This window comes from Syngnathus floridae, chromosome 4 (assembly GCF_059516105.1).
Source record: "Syngnathus floridae isolate MCC-2025c chromosome 4, RoL_Sflo_1.0, whole genome shotgun sequence".
In the NCBI taxonomy this organism is placed as follows: domain Eukaryota; kingdom Metazoa; phylum Chordata; class Actinopteri; order Syngnathiformes; family Syngnathidae; genus Syngnathus; species Syngnathus floridae.
Window position 1 is genome coordinate 17,016,342 of NC_142416.1, and position 20,087 is coordinate 17,036,428.

The 20,087-nt window shown below is 42.7% G+C and overlaps 3 protein-coding genes across 6 annotated transcripts; 2 read left to right on the plus strand and 1 right to left on the minus strand.

Annotated features, from left to right (window-relative positions):
* The first annotated feature begins 669 nt into the window (after window positions 1-669).
* evi5l (ecotropic viral integration site 5 like) lies at window positions 670-13,534 on the plus strand. Of its 4 annotated transcripts, none has more exons than XM_088373684.1 (20): window positions 670-1,029; window positions 5,463-5,848; window positions 5,933-6,122; window positions 6,532-6,756; window positions 7,132-7,206; window positions 7,303-7,428; window positions 7,530-7,673; window positions 7,758-7,847; window positions 7,946-8,043; window positions 8,125-8,185; window positions 8,328-8,381; window positions 8,577-8,609; window positions 9,443-9,583; window positions 9,749-9,865; window positions 9,971-10,111; window positions 10,208-10,384; window positions 10,530-10,676; window positions 10,788-10,883; window positions 11,008-11,103; window positions 11,958-13,534. In XM_088373684.1, exons 2-20 carry the CDS (start codon window positions 5,607-5,609, stop codon window positions 12,264-12,266), a joined length of 2,562 nt encoding a protein of 853 aa, XP_088229810.1. In that variant the 5' UTR covers window positions 670-1,029; window positions 5,463-5,606; the 3' UTR covers window positions 12,267-13,534. The 4 variants fall into 4 exon arrangements, with proteins under 4 accessions (XP_088229810.1, XP_088229809.1, XP_088229812.1 ...); XM_088373683.1 differs by having other exon boundaries at window positions 671-1,029; window positions 10,205-10,384; XM_088373686.1 differs by lacking the exon at window positions 8,577-8,609 and having other exon boundaries at window positions 671-1,029.
* Window positions 13,535-14,523: 989 nt separating this feature from the next.
* Window positions 14,524-18,169, plus strand: LOC148399529 (uncharacterized). The gene is made up of 6 exons (XM_088373902.1): window positions 14,524-14,963; window positions 15,613-15,806; window positions 15,905-16,047; window positions 16,128-16,220; window positions 16,345-16,513; window positions 16,603-18,169. The coding sequence occupies exons 1-6, from the start codon at window positions 14,866-14,868 to the stop codon at window positions 16,770-16,772; spliced, it is 867 nt and encodes a 288-aa protein (XP_088230028.1). The 5' UTR covers window positions 14,524-14,865; the 3' UTR covers window positions 16,773-18,169.
* On the minus strand, window positions 16,952-19,904 carry pglyrp2 (peptidoglycan recognition protein 2). The gene is made up of 4 exons (XM_088373901.1): window positions 19,665-19,904; window positions 18,537-19,397; window positions 17,631-17,841; window positions 16,952-17,403 (listed from the first exon to the last, which is right to left on the minus strand). Exons 1-4 carry the CDS (start codon window positions 19,732-19,734, stop codon window positions 17,100-17,102), a joined length of 1,446 nt encoding a protein of 481 aa, XP_088230027.1. The 5' UTR covers window positions 19,735-19,904; the 3' UTR covers window positions 16,952-17,099.
* Between the last annotated feature and the right edge of the window lie 183 nt (window positions 19,905-20,087).

Here is a 20,087-nt window from a genome sequence, read left to right on the forward strand (position 1 = left end):
TTTGTTGCAACGACTTGATTGGATAATCTAGGGTTGATTATTGATTGTTTGGTATAATTAATCCATCATAACAAAACGGAATATAGGCAGTTTCAAAATGTACGGATAATCCTGAAGTAATCATCCGTGGGCCTCCAGCTGTTGTTCAGTGAGCAGCCGCGTGTTACTGGTTCCACAAGATGGTGGCAAAGCATCTAAAACGGAGAAGATGATAAACAGGGATGGCGCTACACCGGGGCGAGAGAAGCTGTAACCCCATCAGAAATTACAATTTACCAATTATGTGTGCATGCATGCTATCTGTTTGTCTGTATCATTCCGCCTGTCAATTCGCACCCAATTTGTTGCGCTCAATCGGCCTGTCATGCATGTTTTTGGAATTTGAGGGGAAACTGGAGTATCCGGAGAAAACCCACGCATACACAGGGAGAACATGTTGACTCCACGAGCCGGGGTCAAACCAGAAACCTCTGCATTATGCTCCACTGCGCCGCCCCTATTTATGAGAGCACCTCTGCCCAACACCTGCAAACCCCGCCTTTCATCAGAATAAATATCGACGGTGATTGGTTGTTCTTCCACGCAACGACCTGCAGTTTCAGCAGGCGATTGGCTGGTGAGTTGTCAATCAGTTCTAACTCCCCACGCTGATTGGCTCGTTCCTTCTTCCGAAGTCTGCCTGCCATCCTAATTCTTAAATGATTTCCCTGTCGAGATTGATACTGCCGATCCCAATGTTGAGTCTTCGGCAACGCCACGTTTCTTGTTGTCATGTTTATAACAGCTGATTCCAAACTAAAAATATATACATGTTAACCTATTCCTGTCGGCTTAAATTCGGATCGAGCATAGCAGTCGGGGCTGGCAGCGCCGGGAGGGATGGCACTGCGTTGGACGCTACCCGGGTGTGTGTCGTCTTCGACGGTCCATTAAATTAGGATTAAATTAATTAGCCGATACCAAGATCGGTGTTGATATTTATTCCGGGAGACTCTAACTGCGCTGGCGCGGAATGGGAAAACGCGTTTGGTAAGCCTTCATGTTTTCTATTTGCATTCATTTAGCTCGGTGACAATGTTGTTGCGAGACCACCTTGGCTGCTCGTGTCAAATTGCACAGCTAAACTACAACACAGGCCCATCGATGGATGTCGACATCAATGTCTAAATGTTCCTCTCCTCCTCGTTTTAACGTGTGCTCGTTTTCCGTGCTGCATTCCGTCGCATGTCCTGTCAACCAAGACACCGACATTCATGTTCACTAGCATACCCAGTATCTGCATTCTTATTTGTTGGGGGGGGGGAAAATGATGTCGCATGGCCATGTTGTGTTGTCCTGCTCTCGTTTTACACTGTTACACAACCATGTTGCTGTCGTGGGAAGCCGGTGGTATATGCACTCCCTCCCGGGAGGAGATGTCATTTAAGACCACAGATGTTAATTCCGCCTCAAACGTGGATTGACTGCACACAGCGGGCTGGCCTGTTCGGGTCTCCTAGTTACAAGGCAGGCCCGCTTAGTACGGAAGATGAGCTGTCATGTTGGCGACAGAGACTTGTTAATTATGGACAATGCTGAAGCATTTGTGGAGGTCATGCTGCTATTTGAAATACGAGCCAAAAGTGGTTACTCCATTTTAGACTCTGGCCTTCCTGTGTGGAGTTTGCATGTTCTCCCCGTGCCTGCACGGTTTTCCTCACACATTCCAAAATCATGCAGGCTGATTGACCTTCCCAAACTTTATGGATGTTTGTTTGTTTATATGTGCCCTGCGATTCTTGTGAGGATTAAGCGGTTCAGAAAATTATACCGGATTGCACCGCACCGGACTATAAGGCCCATTTTAAAACTTTGTCCTTATATAAGGCGCACCATTAATGCATCATGTCAGATTTATAATCCAAATCATTCTGTATTTTATCTTTATTTCAACTTCAGACGCAACAACTTACTATATGATCACAAAATAATGATCCATAGTCTTTTTGATTCATGATTCATAGTCTTCAGCAGGCCACTTATGATTGATTTCATGACACAATGCTTCGGGCCAGGTTAAATTTAGGAATTTGGTCCATATATAAGGCGCACCCGACTGTAAGGCGCACTTTTGTGAAAATTTTAGGTTTTTAGGTGCACCTTATAGTCCGGAAAATACGGTACTACGCATGTCCTCTGTATGTATATTAGAACATCAGGGCCCCCTGCAGGGGAGTTACTGGTGCGTTTCATAACTAGGAAAACTTTGGTAATGATTCATCCAACTGACACATCTACTTAAAATAACTCTATTCCAATTCCAAGGCTTTGCTGACCAAGCTGATCATTGTCTTTTTGGTTGTAATCTTGTGTCGAACCTAAGAAGAAAAGATGAAGATAATGAAATGATTCTCAGGCCTTCCTGTGAAATCCTTCCGGCTTGCAAAAGGCAAATCACACGTTTTTGTCCCAAGGGGAAAGAAATCTTTTTCTCACTTCCTGGTGATGCTGTTTGTTTTTTGTTTTGGGTATTTTAAGTCTTGATCTGATCTCATGGGCGCTGAGCTAAAGGCACTTGTGACTCACCCCTTTAGCTTATTCAGAGTCTACTCTGACCTCAAACAACAGCTATGTTAGAATGGCATTGGGATAAACAATCGGAATATTGTATATTTGTGTGACTGAGACAATTTAAATCTGTAAATATTATTGATTAATATGTGTATTGATGATGTATGAAATACTGGACCGGTACCGATGTAAACAAATATTATATTAAGTGCAGTATACATTACAGCTTGGCTAATTGTGTTGTCATCCAGTTTGGAGCTGCCAATAAGTCCTTCATGCTTCCCGTGTCATTGTGTGATCAATGAATGTTTCAATTGATAAATAAACATGTCAGTATTAGCACTTAAACAGTCCAAACAACAACTGTAAAGTAATTGATGGGTTTGCACGGCTGTTTCCAGACCATTTCCGCTCACAGCAGCACTCAAGGGAACCTATTATCTGGAGAGTGATGCTATTAACTCAATTCAGCACAGGAAAGCTTTTGTCATGATAAACATGAACAGTATGTAAGGCACTAAAATGGAGAAACCCTTCCCAGGTTTTATTTTTTCTCTAAATAGAGAAGTGGGTTCAGCCATTAAACCTAAATCATTTACACGTTTGTGACGAGCTGGGTTAATCGGTAGCCGATTCCAGTGTATGGAATCATGAGTCTTACTGGCTAACACAATCACTGGAGTTGTCAGATGCAGCGTTGAAGAACATAATCTGATTCTGTTAATTCAATCACAGTTAAAACTGAATTTTGACATCTATATCCATCAATGGGAGCGAATGGGTTGCGTGGGGGTCAACATGTTGATCCATCCATCCATCCATCCATCCATCCATCCATCCATCCATCCATCCATCCATCCATCCATCCATCCATCCATCCATCCAATTTGTGTAGTTAATTTATCACAAAATAAGTCTCGAACATCTTGACAGTTTCACGGTTGACAAGAACTTTAAACATCCCATGTATCAAACAGCCAGCCACACATTACCGAGAAGGTCGCCCTGGGAGGCAAGGCTGGTGGAGCGCCCTTGAGGAAAATGATTTGCTGCTCAGGGAGAACGTTCAACTTTGACGTACAATACGAAGCAGCATTTTAAAGAAATGTATGAGCACACGAAGCCACACCTAACAATATATGGACCGCCCAATCATTATATATGACTCAACCATTTAATTCATATCAAAACGACAGCAACACAAACCATCTGGGCGGGTTTTACTTTTGAGTCATAATCCAGTCATTCGTAGTCGTGCTCAGAACATCTAGGCTCCCTCGCCTTGTCAGAGGCCTTCACACTATCCTTTCAATAATGAAGTGCATCATCCGTCGCTCTACTGGTAGTCATGCGTGATTTACACATTTCACACTCTGACCCCCGACACTGAACAGTCCTTGTCTCGTCACTGAGACGTCTCTGAAGGGTCACGGTCGTTTCTCAGACAAAGCAGACTGTATTCCCAATGCTTGGGTCATGTTTGAAGATATTTTTGAATGGCTTCTAGTTCAGATCAGGTTTGTGTCAATGGCGACATCCGTTGAGTTCTGCCTCAGTGAATCCATTTTGTCGCTCCTGAGTATAAAGCTATAGCGAGCGACTACTTTTCTTTCCGCAAAAGTGATTGGGCTTGTTAATGGCTCTTTTGATCGGGCTGGTTGCTGCACATGAATGCATCCTTTGTTTTATCCCAAGCACTGTTTTCTGTGTTTACATTTGTTTTGTGGCCAAAAACTGGTTTTTATACTCTTAATTTGAAGCGGTGCTCTCAATAACATTTTCATGCTGTGTTGATTTGCCAATATAAAAATTGTCTTTGTACGCTAGGAGTTATCATGGCTGAAAAAGTAACGAGAATTGCCATTCCTTGAAAAGTCAAGTTATGGTGTTTATTTCAAACATTGTAATGCGGGGAATTTTCTTTCAAATTGAACACAATCGATTTATTTATTGTGCTAAACTTGCTTAACATGGGCAAGGTTGTGCTCAAGACATAAGTGCTTTAAATAGCCCGAATGATTGAATAACTAACAGCGGAGCGTGTACAGACTCATTAAACAACCCATGGAAACAATGATGTCATCAAACAGTTCCATGAGCTTCAAGTGGTTTGTTTATGAAATGGGTTTCCATGAGTAACTTGACGAATGTTTTCTGTTTTAAACTCTCTCATCTCCCATTTTAGCAGCTTTTCTTTTCTGGAGTTATTCAGGCTAATTTCCGACAAGGTTGTTTTGACTGCGGCGTAATGACTCAAGAAAATGTCCGTGTGTGTTCTGAGTCACTATGACATCATTGGCGTTACTTCATTTTTGGAGAAGTCGTTGTTGGGCATCTCTACCGGTGTGTCTGCTTCGTAGTTAATTTTGCGTTGAGCCAATCACGGCTCTGTTTGCAAATGTCACATGACCAAATAACAGCAGTCGTTATTGAATATTTTTAGAATTGATTATTCTACCAATTATTGGGTATTAATTAGTGAATAAAAAGAACTAAACTGTTCATTAATATCATACAAGAAGGATTAATGGTCATCTTTTTCCAAATTAAAAGCAGATGTTTGCAAATGTTTTTTATTTTGATTAAACACAAAAAATAGCTTTGTCCGTTTTTATTTTGGACTAGAGAATTATTTCGTAGAAGAGTTTGAAGTGAGAAGATTTAAAAAATGACTCTAAACACTGACTTGATTTGTAAAATGCAAGGCGATTAATTTGCTAATCGGTTTGTTGTCGATTTAATCGATTCATTTTGACATTGGTGAAAACAGGTGAGCACCTGTGATATCATTATTAGTCAGTGGCCTAATGGAAAGTGACACATGGGTTCTAGACGTAAAATGAACTTATTCATAAAATGATGAATAAGTCAAGTAGTCCGTGAAAGAAAGTTTCTCCTTTCCTCTTCATCAGGTTTGAAGACCTCTGATCCTATTGGCTCTTCAGCCTGGCAGGTGACAGTCAGCTGACATCCTGACAAAGGAGAGACCAGAGTGAGGCGAGGCGAGGCGAGGAGAGTTTCCACTTGCGCAGCTTCCCCACACCGCAATAAGCGACATGTCAATACCTAGCGGCAGCCCCGAGCGAGAAGGCTCAGGCCAGGTTCCGACACACCTCGACTGCCCTTCGTCCCCTCCCGCTTTGGATCCCGATCCACTGTCGACGGGAAGTCCGGTCCTCAGCCCAGACTCCTCGTCCCATGATGCCGCGCTGTCAGCGCCCGCAGTTTCCCCGGCGGACTCGGAGAACCTCAGTCCAGATGAACTGGAGCTGCTGGCCAAACTGGAGGAACAGAACAGGTGAGAAATATTGCTTGAATTATTTATCGTTATAAATATAAATATACAAACTGTATCTTCATGACTCGTACCTGTGCCTGCAAGATTACTGGAGGCCGACTCCAAGTCCCTGCGCTCCATGACGGGCTCGCGACGCAACAGCGGCTCTTCGCTGGTTTCGAGTTCCTCGGCTTCCTCCAATCTGTCCCACCTAGAGGAGGACACCTGGATCCTCTGGGGCCGCATCGTCAACGAATGGGAGGAATGGAGACGCAAGAAGGACAAGCTTCTCAAGGTCAGTTCATGTTGATGTTATTCCTGCTGACCGCCTGTTCCCCGTTGAGTCGAGACATTTTTCTTGGAAATCTCATCTAGTTTCCAAGTATACCGCCAGACAAATGATGCCTCTTGCAGTGATTGACGCAAAAATGAAATGATTTGCATTACCATGGCAACACAATCAGCATCATCTTGAGGAGACACGCGCCTTTGTGTGCATCTGCAAAACCTCCAAGACGGCAAAATGGATGAGAGGAGGGACAGCTGAGTGAGTCAGGATGGAACAAACAAGCTAGGAGACATTTGGACAAAACATAACTGTGATGTAACGGCGCCACAACAACACGGATCCTAAAAAATATGTTGTTAAATCAATAGTTGTGTAGTTTTATGACTGACGATTAATTGATGGCCGTGTCCTCCAGGAGTTAATCCGGAAGGGCATTCCTCATCACTTCCGGGCCATCGTGTGGCAGCTGCTGGGCAATGCCACGGACATGCCGGTGAAGAATCAGTACTCGGAGCTGCTGAAGATGTCATCCCCGTGCGAGAAGCTGATCCGCAGAGACATCGCTCGTACCTACCCCGAGCATGAGTTCTTTAAAGGTCAAGACAGCCTGGGCCAGGAAGTCCTCTTTAATGTCATGAAGGTAAAAACACATTTTTTGAATTACGTTATCTTTTTTTTTTTCATAAAGCATTCAAATTTGAAATGATAAAGCCATAGCATTGTTTGCTTTATTATTATTATTGTTATTATTATTATTATTATCTGTTTTCCTGACTTATGTTTACGTCACACTTGTTTGCCAGCTAATGCAAAATATTTAGATTATTTTGCATTTTTGATTATGTTTAAATATACTCACCGTTCAAAATAAATCGCTTCCATACGGTTTTGCAAACTGCTGTAAAATGAACCAAGGTCAGCTATTCAGAAAACGAGAGCCCATTTTCGGCAACTTTGATTTTTTTTTCACCCAGATGTTTTTACTAAATGTTTAAATATTTACTTTTTTTTTCAGGCTTACTCCCTTGTGGATCGGGAGGTTGGTTATTGCCAAGGTAGTGCGTTCATTGTTGGCCTGCTACTCATGCAGGTAATGTGTGTTGTTTAAAAAAAAAAAAAAAAAAAAATTAAAACAGCCATCTGTGATTGCTAACGATGGAATTCTCTACTGACAATTTTCTGCCAGATGCCCGAAGAGGAGGCTTTTTGCGTGTTTGTGCGTCTGATGCAGGAGTACCGTCTTCGAGAGCTCTTCAAACCCAGCATGGCCGAACTGGGACTTTGCATCTACCAGTTTGAGTATCTTCTACAGGTAAAAAGCAAGCAGGAGAAGGTTACATCCACTAGAGGGCAGCAAAGCTATTATTTTTTTGTCTGATTCTCAATAACAATGCTATTTTATTGTCGTATCAGGAACAACTTCCAGATCTTAACGTCCATTTCCGGTCCCAGAGTTTTCATACGTCCATGTACGCCTCATCTTGGTTCCTCACGCTGTTCCTCACCTTTCTCCCTTTGCCCGTCGCCACGCGCATATTTGATATTTTTATGTACGAGGTAGGAGGATTTACTTCATCGATGGAAACATTTGTTTGTATTGAGTCGGCTTATAAAACTAAATTGTGAGACCTTTCCCCCGAGGGCCTGGAGATCATCTTCCGTGTGGGCATGGCCATTCTGCAGTACAACCAGACGGACCTCATTCAGCTGGACATGGAGGGCATGTCACAGGTGCTGAACTTAAATGATGTTCTCAAGGGTGTCACCATGAAATGAATCGATTTAGTTTGTGTCACGATGGAATATTTTGCTGCAAATTTGTCTTCCAGCATTTTCAGAAGGTGATCCCTCACCAGTTTGACAGCTGCCCAGACAAGCTGATCCTCAGGGCATATCAGATCAAATACAACACTAAGAGAATGAAGAAGTGAGCGTCCCTTGTTAACCTCGTGACCCCCAAGAACCAAATATTTAAATCTGAATTTGAAAATTCCTCTTATTCAATCAGGCTGGAGAAAGAATATACCACCATCAAGAACAAAGAAATGGAAGAGCAAATTGAGATTAAGGTGTGTTCGTTTGCTGGATGTTTTTCACGACATCACTTCCAATCTAAGAATTCTTTTTCAATTTATTAGGGAACCCAGCGAGGCTCCGGTTAACACACACAATCGACAGAATTCTTAACGATGAATCTGCTCTTGTTTTCAGAGGCTCCGCACAGAAAATCGACTACTAAAACAGCGGATTGAAACCCTAGAGAAGGTCAGAGACGAACTTTCCGCCTTTATTCTGTATTCTTTTCCCTCCTCTTCAAAAAAAAAACTATTTTCTGACTGATCTCCATGCTGCCTCTGTTTTCCTCATCTTTTCGGTTTCTCTTCCTTTCCTGTTCTACTCTGGGCTTTGGTTGTGGCCTCTCGTTTCAACATCTTGTTGCGTCCCTTCATTACGCTGTAGGAGAGTGCCGCTCTGGCAGATAGACTCATCCAGGTAGAGTACTGAATGAACCGCTTCCCTGCTCGCCTCAGACTTCTCCTCAACAACAAACTCGGTTTTTGCCGCTTTTAACAAATCCGCATGTAAAAGACTTTTTTTTTTTGTGAATATAATATTTCTGTTATGTGCATGTTCATTTATTGTATGATTAATTGTTTATAAAATTGTACGCAATGACAATTCCATGATGAAACTGTGCAACTCCTGCATGTGGCTTGTAAGCACTATTTTGTGATGCAAATATTTGGATTTACACTAATTACTTGTTTGCTTTCTTTATAAGAACTTTGCATTCTTATTTAGGCAAAGGAGTACATTATATGGAGGAAAGTAAAAAAAACGTTATTTTTTAATCCATACCAGCATCAATTCTTGAGTTGTCCGAGAGTACCGATACCAAGTACCGATACATTAGTATTTTTGATACATATAATTTAAAAGCAAAAAACAAATTATGTTAAAGAAAAAGCAAGATATTCCAATATAAAAAAATGGATGAAATTTTTATTTTCTATTTCGTGACGGTAAAACCGCCACACCGATGTGTATCGCCTTCCGTCATGAGTACCGATCACTCACTAACCTCATTTGTGTAACATAAATTTACGCACGTAATAGTAAACGTCAAAAGCAATTGACTCTCAACGACATGTACCACCCAGCTAGCTCTCTTAAAGAAAGCAAATACGTTTTATCCCCAAATATAACCATTCCTGCAAAGCTTAACAAAAAATGCACGACACTATCGTTAACCCCTTTGCCCTCAATTGGGATCTACTAATTTGTATTTTAGAAATGTCAAATGCTGTTCTGGTGTGCCGTTCCAGGGTCAGGTGACCAGGGCGCAGGAAGCGGAGGAAAACTACGTGATCAAACGTGAGCTCGCCGTAGTGAGGCAGCAGTGCAACGTAGCTAGCGAGGGTCTCGAGAAGGCGCAGGACATCATACGAGAGCTGCAGCAACAAAAGGTAACCTCAGGAACAAAAATGGAGAGGACCAAGAGAATTTCATTTCATTCTTCTTTGCTTCTGTTAAATTATTATTACTTCGAATCGCGCCGAGGTACCAATTTATGATAATTTTTACAATAGCATTACTTATTGACTGTAAACACGCCACCATGCTCCTTTCAGTACGCGGAGCAGTGTGTGAGCAGTCTGCAGACAGAGCTGGAGCAGTCTAAGCTGCGCGAGGCCGAGCTGCTGGGAGCTATGAAGGAACTACAAGACAAGGTGCTTGATCTGGAGAAGGTGAGTCACCTGACAGGACTTCACCGTATTTACTTCAGCAGCCGAATTATGTAGTTCAGTCAGATTAGAGATATTGTACGAAGAGTTCTCCCCATCTCCATCCAGAAGAGCAGCTGTTTGCCTGATGAAAACAACATGGCAGCTCTGCAGGAGGAGGTGAAGCAAATGAAGCTGAGGGAGCTGGAGACACTCCGATCATTCCGAGAGATGCAAGACTCGGTTACTGAGCTCAACCAGCGCTGGCAGGTAAATCCACAACACATAAAAGCCGCAATTGTTTTGTCTTATGGTGTGTTTTTTTTTTTCTTTTTCCCCCCCATCTTGTCATGCATGTCTCAGCAGCATCACATGTCCCGCAGTGGCAGCACAGGCGGCGGCGGCAGCCACTGGAAGGAATCACCAAAGAAGAACGCCATGAATGAGTTGCAAGATAAGCTGATGACTGTCCGTCTAAGAGAGGCGCAAGCCCAGGCTGAGCTACGAGAGGTCAAACTGAAGGCTGTGCAGCTGGAGAGCCAGGTCGGACACGTCCATCCAGATATAACTGCTTGTCTAACAAGCTTACTTGAATTATTTCATGCAACAGCTAGTATAAAATTCCAGTGTTCAATCAATAGGATCAACCTACTAAAAAGTCATTTGCTGGCTTTCACTTCTGTTCCAGAATACCATCCATAGTAAATTGATTGGACGCCATGAGCAGGAGCGTTCCGCTCTTCAGGATCGCCTCCAGATGTCATCCAATCAGAACAAAGCTCTTCAGGCCCAACTCAACGAGATGAAACGGAAGCAGGCCGAATGGGACTGCAAGGTGCGATAAGAGCAGGAACCAGCCCCGATTACAAAAAAAAAAAAAAACCTGACATGTAGTTGCGAGGATGAACCACAAGGGCCTAACCGGGAATTAACTCCTCCCACACAGAGCAAAGAGGAGGTGATGGCCGTACGACTGAGGGAAGCCGACAGTATGGCCGCCATGGCCGAGCTCAGGCAAAAGATAGCCGAGCTCGAAATACAGGTGAGGCCGGATGAGGGTTGAAAACATTGAACTGATGAATGATCATAAAATATTTCTAGTCCTCAAGCATCTCCAGTAAAGCTCCTGGAGACTTTGACCTTACACCCATGCGTATGTCTTTCAGAAAGAAGAAGGGCTGATCCAGGGCCAGCTCAACCACTCCGACTCCAGGCAGTACATCAACCGGCTTCGGGACCAGATCACTGAGCTCAAAAATGAGGTCACTCACTCACACGAATCGACACAAGTTTCCACTTTTACTGTAGTGGGAAGAAATTCTCTTTTGAAAATGCCAATGTAAATGTAGCTTAAAGTCATTTCTGGAGTATGTAGGTGGCAAACAGGAAGCCATTGCATGTCTCTTCTGTCTGTAATTGATTCGGCAACAAATGTCACTGTTTTCCGAATGGCTCTCAATCAAAATCTCGACAATAGATTGTAACTTTTTAAGTTTAATTGCTGTATATGATATTATATATCTTTTTATACCTTTTCATATATATATTTATTTATATTTATTATATATTATATATATTTATATTTATAATTATTATATATATATATATATATATATATATATATATATATATATATATATTCTTCTTTACTTTCCTAAAGTTGCAATAATAATTGAAAGATATTCAGTGACATTCATTATTGTATCAAAATAATAACGTTCCATTTTGACATTATAAGAGCGAGTCAGTGCGTGCGTGCGTGCTGATTCTCAACCGAAGGTGTGAGATGAGACTTTAGCGATTCTCGCTCTTCTGCTGAAACTCCCCCACCACCAGTTTTTCACCAAAGCTGTGGCTTTACGAAGGCGAGTGAAACTCGCATACAGATGAAAAATCTCAGTGTTTATACAGTTGAGTCATATGTAGAGCTCTGATGCGGTGAGAAATAAATCGTTGGTTTTCATCAACTGGAACGAGTACTAAAGAAATGATAAATTTACCAATTAAAAAAAAGCCATTGTGTCGCTATAAAGAAAATATGATGCCAAGGAAGTTACAGGAGTAATGCACATAAAAAGTTGTGTTCTCAAATGTGACCTCCTGTTTGCGTTTCCAGATCAGGCTACTTCGAGGTCAGAAGGCTCGGGCTCCGGGTTCCAGGCTCACCGCCATGGGCGCCGACTACCAGGATCTGTGTCTGACCAGCCCCGCCTCAGCTGAGGGCGACTACCTGAGTTCGGACGAGGACATCCTCCATAGCCCGCTGCCTCCAAGCGCCCTTTACCCGGCCATACCGGGCCCGTGTCACCCCTCGGCCCGGCTGGACAGCGAAGGCAGCACGGACAGCGAGGCGGAAGAGCGGACACACCCGGACCCCCCGCAGCTGTTCGGTAGTATGATGTGTGCAGAGGCCATGGAGAACTGATGAGCACTGGTCGGTTACTATGGCAACGCTGATGGACAGTATCTCTCCGGAGTGAGTGCATCCCTCCTACTTTATCCTTTCACAGAACGGCAGGTTAGACTTATTTTGAAGGAAGAGTAAATTCAAAGTGTTCTGTAAGCAATCCACTAATTACTTTGTGCAAGTGTACACTACAAGTTTCAGTCTCGTCCTATAATTATTTCAGAAGTTGGAGAGATACACCTCTTTTGTGAGATATTGTACCTGTGTGAGGCCTTGCACATAAAAAAAAAAAAAATGTCCTCTACTCCAGTACATATCCCAAACAGACTGACATGGACCTGCAAAACCATTGCTCTGAAATTAATTGATGATGTGAGATGTGCCAGCAGCCTATATCCAGTTAAAATGTCGGAAAATACGTTTTTGGCTAACCGTTCTTCGCTGGCTTCATCGAAAGAGGGCCCAATGAGCGGCAATGTGATGAAATAACGTTCATGCACTCATCCCTAACCATTTCAACATCCTCAACATGCACTGGATGTTCAAAATGCAAAGGGAAGACACACACAAAAAAAAGGAGGAAACTCAACATTGCCAAATTGTTTTTCTTTTTGTATTTTAAAGTAACTTATATGTTATGTAATTTATTTTGATATGATTTTTACTATCAAATATCGAACCGTATGTCTGAGGGTGACGGCAGAGGTCCCTCCTTCCTTCCTGTACGAGCGTGTGCCAACCTCGTGCCACCACAATTGTTGCCTGTCTGTGTGCTGTGATGCAAGGTGAGATGCTCCATGAGCTGCTATCATGTTTTATTTCCGTTTAATGAGATTTCACCCGCCCCTCATTAAAATCTGTCTCATTCTTCGTTTGCTGCAACTAGCTACATTATGTGATAATGGACATTAGCATGTTTTGCATATCAAATTAAATATCAAAACAACCCTTTGGTATGTCACTAAGATTTAAAATGACAAGACCCAAAAGAAACAGGCTTTCATAAGTTTGGGTTTTTGAGCACTGAAAAATTGACATGATTGATTCATTCGCTTTTTTTTCTTTCCCGTGATCATCCGTCCACGAAAAAAGTGGAATTGTAATTTCATGTATGGACATCAAAAGGGTTAAAGAGGACGTATTGCCAAGTGCACTGTTGCAAGTAACCGCCTTGTATGTCACAAGGCCTCTTTCTCTACCCTGGAATCTGTGATGTTGCAAAACTTCCTTCTCTTTCTAAAGCTTAACCAGACTGAGATTTTTGCCCTGTTGTGGGCAAACGCAAAGTCTAATTCAATACTGGCCGATAATTGCTTTATCAATACAATTCGCCTACTGCCATCCATGGGTCTCCCCATATTGATCATATATCAGTCACGTGCCATACTCTCCATACCTTGTCGCATTTGAACCTTATCCAGCAAAACTTTGGTGATTAAGGCAACAATCTGACGGCACAGTGTTATCCATGGAGTGTCAAACATTTTTGTCACCATATTCCCTTGCCCTCTTGCATTTGAACTAATGTGCTTGTCGCAGACGTTTAATACAGCTAAAGCTTCTATAAAGTCTAGTACAATGAAAGACATGTCATGTCCTGTATCATAAGGACAATACTAAATAAAACTTTGAAATTGCAATTTTGCCAAGATTTGCTTTGTCTTATTTGACCTTAAAATGTTTGAGCAAAAAATGTATTTATTCCAGTAGTTCAGTTCAAAAAAATGAAATTAATTTGATGTGTTAAATACGTCAGATGTTTTTTATTTGTTTGTTTTGATGGTCAATAATTTACTGTTCAAGAAAATTTACCATCTTGAGCATTTTTGAACAACCAAAATAATCTTCACGATTATAATGTATTTGAAATTGGTCTACTGAAAACACCTTTAATGACAATACCGTATATATAATATTACTTACAGGGTTATATTTATCCTATGCAAAGAATAGCTAACAGTATTATTCCTACAGTTTACTGACATGTCTGTTTAATACTGCCCTCTGTCGGCCATATTTTGCGTATCTGAACGAGCAGCACATTCTTTATGCATGAATGATATTTCTTCCCCAATTAATTTTGGAGATGCTTGAACACAATAACAGCATTTACATTTATTTTGTCTGGGAATGATTTGAATCTCCTCATCTGAACAATAGGTCTGTCTTTTGTAATACCACAGTTGACCTGTGGGTGTCAGCATGGTGCAAGAGAACAATTAGATCGCCTGGAGAGAGGATAAATTAAGGTTTTTTTTTTTTTTTGCTCGACAATCTGAGTCTAAAAAGTTTTGATCAGGTTCAATATTTACGATTGCCGGCCCCGATTGTTATACAAGCGTATCGGAGAGAAAACAAAACCCACACGACATATCACAGGATAATCGCTCAGAATAATCTTTGAAACACTAATCGGGCTTTGTGACTTTGAAGTGAGGTAGAAATACTCAAGTTTGTCCCGATTGTTGGGATGTGTGTACCCCGCTGTAAACCTTGAATTTGAACTCAGTGGTTTGTAAAAAAGCAGATTTCTGCTTTGACAGGATTGTGCACAATGCGGTGTTGGTGTGAGGAAGCGGTGTGGTTGTCACGTCACAGATGAAAGCGCTTCCTTCTCATGAGGGCTTTAGAATCCTTCACACCTCACTTCAGCTTCATTTACCTGCTTCTTGTATCATTTTGTGCTCGATTGCTCAGCGTTAAACTTCATTTCTGGTAAGTTTTCACAGCAACTATTTGCCCACATTGACATTTTACACACTGCTATCAGCGCTTTAATGATTGATGGTATTCATTCCATTCTTAATAACATTTTAATACCACATTGAAGAGTATATTGACTATGTTCATCTTTATTACCGCTTTTTTGCCCGAGTTTATTCACAATTATTTTAAAATGACATGTAGGTTGATATTTATGTGTATTTCTCCCACTATAAACATTAGTGTGACATTGATCGGATTTGCTTTATTGTTACAATTTTAACAGTATTATTAATGATGAAGATTCCCCATTGGCAAATGCTTTGAAATGGACAAATTGTCATCTTTGACTCTGTACAGTACTATATTATTGCAATACTGTAATTTTGCTCCCTTTTCTGTTTGCTCATAATTTTACTCTGAATGTGTGTCTGTGGTGTCGACAAGACTTAGTGCAAATGGATTTTCTGCTGCCATCTAGTGTCCAAGTCAAGTAGTGCGCGTTTCTGTATTTATGCTATATTAAACTAGACCAATTGGTGTTTTCACATAGTGTGAAGAAAATTGATTACGATCACAACATGACTGCAGCTGATTGTGTTTGCTGCAGAATTCCCTCTCATTAATCAATAATCCTGCAATATTGGTGGTCCTTCCTCAGTGTGATGCCTCGTTCCTTCTTGGTAAAGCGAGGAGGCCTCCAACCCTTTCGCTCAGAACAGAGAATGAGCATTGGCCAAAAAGAAACGCGGCCCCAGGAGTCATCCCTGGGGCACACCACATCTGCTCCACAGCACCTCGATACGGTTACCGTTGATTCGCTTCAGCCTGTTTGTGGCGACCAACACTGTGAAGGTAATCGGCACCTATTCAAAGTTCATTATCAAAATTCTGGATGTTCAAATAATATATTTTTTTACACTCAACATGGTGTGTAAATGGTGTCCTCGTAGACGTTCCTGCTGTTCCCAAAGTTGAAAAGTGGCCCAGATGTTCCGATAGACAAAAATCATCAGGGCTGGACTTCTTGCCTCGGAACAATTGTGACTCCTCCAAGATGATTTGTGCCAGTCAAGAGTGTCCACTATGTGGAAAAGTTGGATGTCATTCTATTATTCTACAAAAACGTTCCACTGGGAAACATTTTCATCCCAATGTGTTTTTGTTTTTTTCCAGCTATTTACCCACTTGTGCACTTTTAAGAGGCACGTATACAATTGTCATGGAATCACATCCTACGCAACAGATCTTGAATCGTGCAAGGGCAAGGTAAGAATCTTTTATGTCGAACTATCTTCGGGAATGCCGAGTAGAGTTTGTCGGAGGGTGCTCGCGGGATTTAAAAGCAGTCGAGTGACCAAACAACATAAAATGTTGTGTTTGGGTGTATCAGGACGTCAGAGCATTCGGCTGCAGCGTTTGTGGAAAAGTGTTCAAGCGCTCGTCCACGCTGTCCACGCACCTTCTCATCCATTCTGACACGCGACCCTACGCCTGCCAGTACTGCAACAAGCGCTTCCACCAGAAGTCGGACATGAAGAAGCACACGTTCATACACACGGGTTTGGGTCTCCTAATTGTCTTGAGATCTCGTTTAAGTTGGATACCAAGCCATAAGTGGATTTTATGATGTTGATGCTTTGTGTGTCAGGTGAGAAGCCCCACGTGTGTCACATATGTGGCAAATGCTTCAGCCAGAGCTCCAACCTCATCACACACAGCCGCAAGCACCGAGGCGACTGGCCCCACCGCTGCCCTCGCTGCCTCTTCAGCTTCCAGGAGCCTGTGGACCTGTGGCAGCATCACTGTGCCCGCCGCTGACACAGCCATTTTTTTTAAATTCAAGTTGTACTAATATAATTAGAATGTTTTTATTTGGGAAAAACGTGAATATTAAGGGGACATTATTTGAACCCCTTTTGTCCTAAGATTGGAGAGAAAAAAAATACATAGAAATATGAGCCCAAGTGAAAAGATTTTTTATCCCACGATGACCGAGCCACTTTATAAATCACTTTATTTGGAACTATATACACATGCACGCTTTGCAGACTTTGACACAGATACCAAAATCCAATTCACACGCAGCGCAGGAAACTCTCAACGATGGTCAGCACGCCTTCTCGGGTTTCAACATGCCAATGGTAATCAATGTCTGAAATGATCCCATTGTGTAATTTCATTAAAGAACGCATCTCCGGGGCAAGACGTGTAGTTGACCGTCTGCCTGTGGCCGTGGATGGTGTAATTGGCCACGAGCTTCCCCCCGCCCACCGCACAGCTCGTCAAGCGGCGGCGTACAAGGTCAAGGGAGTGACGGGACGGAAGAGTTGACGTGTAGTTGCCGATGATCGATACGCCGAATCCGAGACTGTTGTGTCCTCGCGTGTGCGTGCCGAGGATGTTCCAGCCCCGGCCTTCGTAGACGTAACCGTCCGAGCCAACCACGAAGCTGACACGACAGAATGTGGAAATGCAAACAACAGTTGGGTTTTTTTTTTCTCTCTCTCTCTCTCGCTCTCTCACCCACCCAAAACATTTTGTCCGAAATTCCAAGTCTTTGCCCAAATTCGAAGCCACAATTGGATGTAAATTGCATTAAAAGCCAAATGATTGGCCAGTGTGAATTGTATTGAAAGCCAAAGGAGATATTTAGTCAATGGTGAAAAGGGGTGTTACCTGTATCCAATGTCACTCCAGTTTCGGACCTCCTGGTGGAAACGCTGCATGGCTCTCATGTCCCGGGAACACTCCGAGAAGGACAGGCACGGCTGCGAGGGCTCATAGGTGTGGTGAATGTAGAGAAAGCCAAGGGGTAAAGACAGTGGTATGGGGGTTCCCTTGTGAGCCTTTGCCCTCCACTGGCAGCGAGAGATGATTTGAGGACAATCTGCGGCAAAAGCTCATTTTGGATGCCACTCCTCTGTGAGGTCCAGACGTTAATGCTCACCCATTTGGCTTTGGCTGAAATGGAAGTCCGGAACCCGTTCTCTTTGGGCTTATTTATGTTGGGGCCTAGGATTACTTTGTTTTATACTTTATTTTTTCCTAGTTATTGCTTTATTTCGCACTGTTGGGTAACTCCAATCTTAAAGGCATTCTAATTTATTCACATGTGGAATTTGAAGGGTAGGAATTGTTGTTGGGGTTAAGATAACTTTGAAACTTTCAGCCGTGTTTTAGTTCATTTGTTCACTATTCACACTCTTATTTTGAAACCGATGCTTTATCCTGTTTTGTATGTATTTTCCATCTCATAGTTTCTTTAAAGTTGACATCGTGTGGCTAAGTTTATATTGAATTAGCGGCTAATATAACTTTTTGTTTATACTTGCTTAAAATAATTTAATAAGGAACTACATGGCTGACACTTTTTTTTTTTCCCTTTGTTTCACTCAAAATTATTAGCGGAAATATTTTCTATGAAAGCTACTAAAGGACGTCTTGCGTTATCAATTAAAAGTTTAGCTTGCTGTCTCGCTTGGACGAGGCATACACGTGTTTTAGCGAGGACAATGAAAATGTTCGATCCAAGGTAAAGGTGAGGCGTTAGTTTGGAAATCAAACCGTGCTATTCTTACTTACCCCAGTACTTGTGCACAAATGCTTCTAGTCCCTTCTTCACCGCCTCGTTGACTCCTGTGTCCAAAGCCACCCACTCTGTCTTCTCCAACTTCCAGACTAGTTCAAGCGTGTCCATCAGCTCCTTCTGAAGGTCAAGGGGCTCCAGAATGGATCGAGAGATCTCCCTACGCCGTGGACTAACATGGCTGGGCAAGGTATCAAGACCCTGGCTTGCGTTCAGGGTAAAACTGTAGTATTCTTTGAGGGTCTCACTCAGCGCACGTGGCTTTTCAGATTCGGGGACTCGGCTGATGTCCGTGCCCAGTATTACTCCATCCATGCCCCCACTTATAACTGCGTCTGTGGCCAGGGTGGCAGGCCAAGAGAGTTTGAACACTTTGGGGCGCTCCACACTGTCCCAGCACCCATCAGGCCCCAGGCGATTGGACACTGGGATGTCCTGGAGGCTGAGAAAGGTTAACCCAAGTGTCCTTCCCAAGGTGAGAGGAAAGAGTCCAACGGCTGAGGTCGACTCCAACTTGGCTTTGAGTCCGGATTCGATCCCCAGCAGCAAAGGTGCCAGGGCGACCGTGGTGCCGTCCTGGGTAAGCGTCACCCCTCGCTCTTCGCCGCTGTCCGTTACGATGTGGTGGACTGCCTTGTCGAAGAAGCTAAAGGACGAGGCGTTGAGGATGGCTGTCTCTAGACCTTCCGCATCTGTGAGGTTATTCCAAGCCCCCAGGAAGTGGATCGTCATGGCGTCGTCATGGCCGGCGGTCCTGCGTAAGGCTCTTACGAGCGCCAGTGGGGACAGACCCGGGTTGGATTCTTCCACCTGTCGCACCGCATCGATGAAGTTGTCCATGCTCCGCAGGTGGACACCTGGCGGCGTAGAATCGGATCGTACATTCCGTCTGAATATTTCTTTTTATTTCAACATGACATTTTTTGCAAAGGAAAACAAACATGGCCAAAAACCTATTGATTAGGCCGTTGCGTAATCATTCGGTTGGAGGAGTCCTACTACCTGATTAAGTGTCGATTTGCGTGATTTGAACCCACAACCTCTTTGCTGTGTGGCAGTGATACTAATAATATGTTTCAAATTTGGAAAAACTCAAAATAAAAGAGTAAATAGCCAAAACATACCTGCCGGCCTGCATGATATTAAAGTGAAGTAGTAGAATGACGCCAACAGGAAGACTTGAAAAAACGCCATCTTGGCTTAGATGAATAAAAGATATCCCCAAAAAAGAGAAAAGTAAAAGCATGCGATTGCTTTCGGAGTTTATAATGTTTCCAGGCACAGTTGGTTGTGTGGGTGTATGCACTTACGCCCTTTAGGACAAGTACGTGACTACAAATATCGATTCGGCCAACAGAAAGATGCATCAATGCTCAACAGCGACTGCCCCCAAACAAATTACAAAGGTCACAATATCCCTCCAAGAGAAGGGAGGGGGATCGCTTACACATTTGACCCCAAAGCACGTAAGGGCATGCACATGTTATATTCTACAATAATGTATAACAATTTAATGAAGGAAAGTATAACACAGTCAAAAAATGACT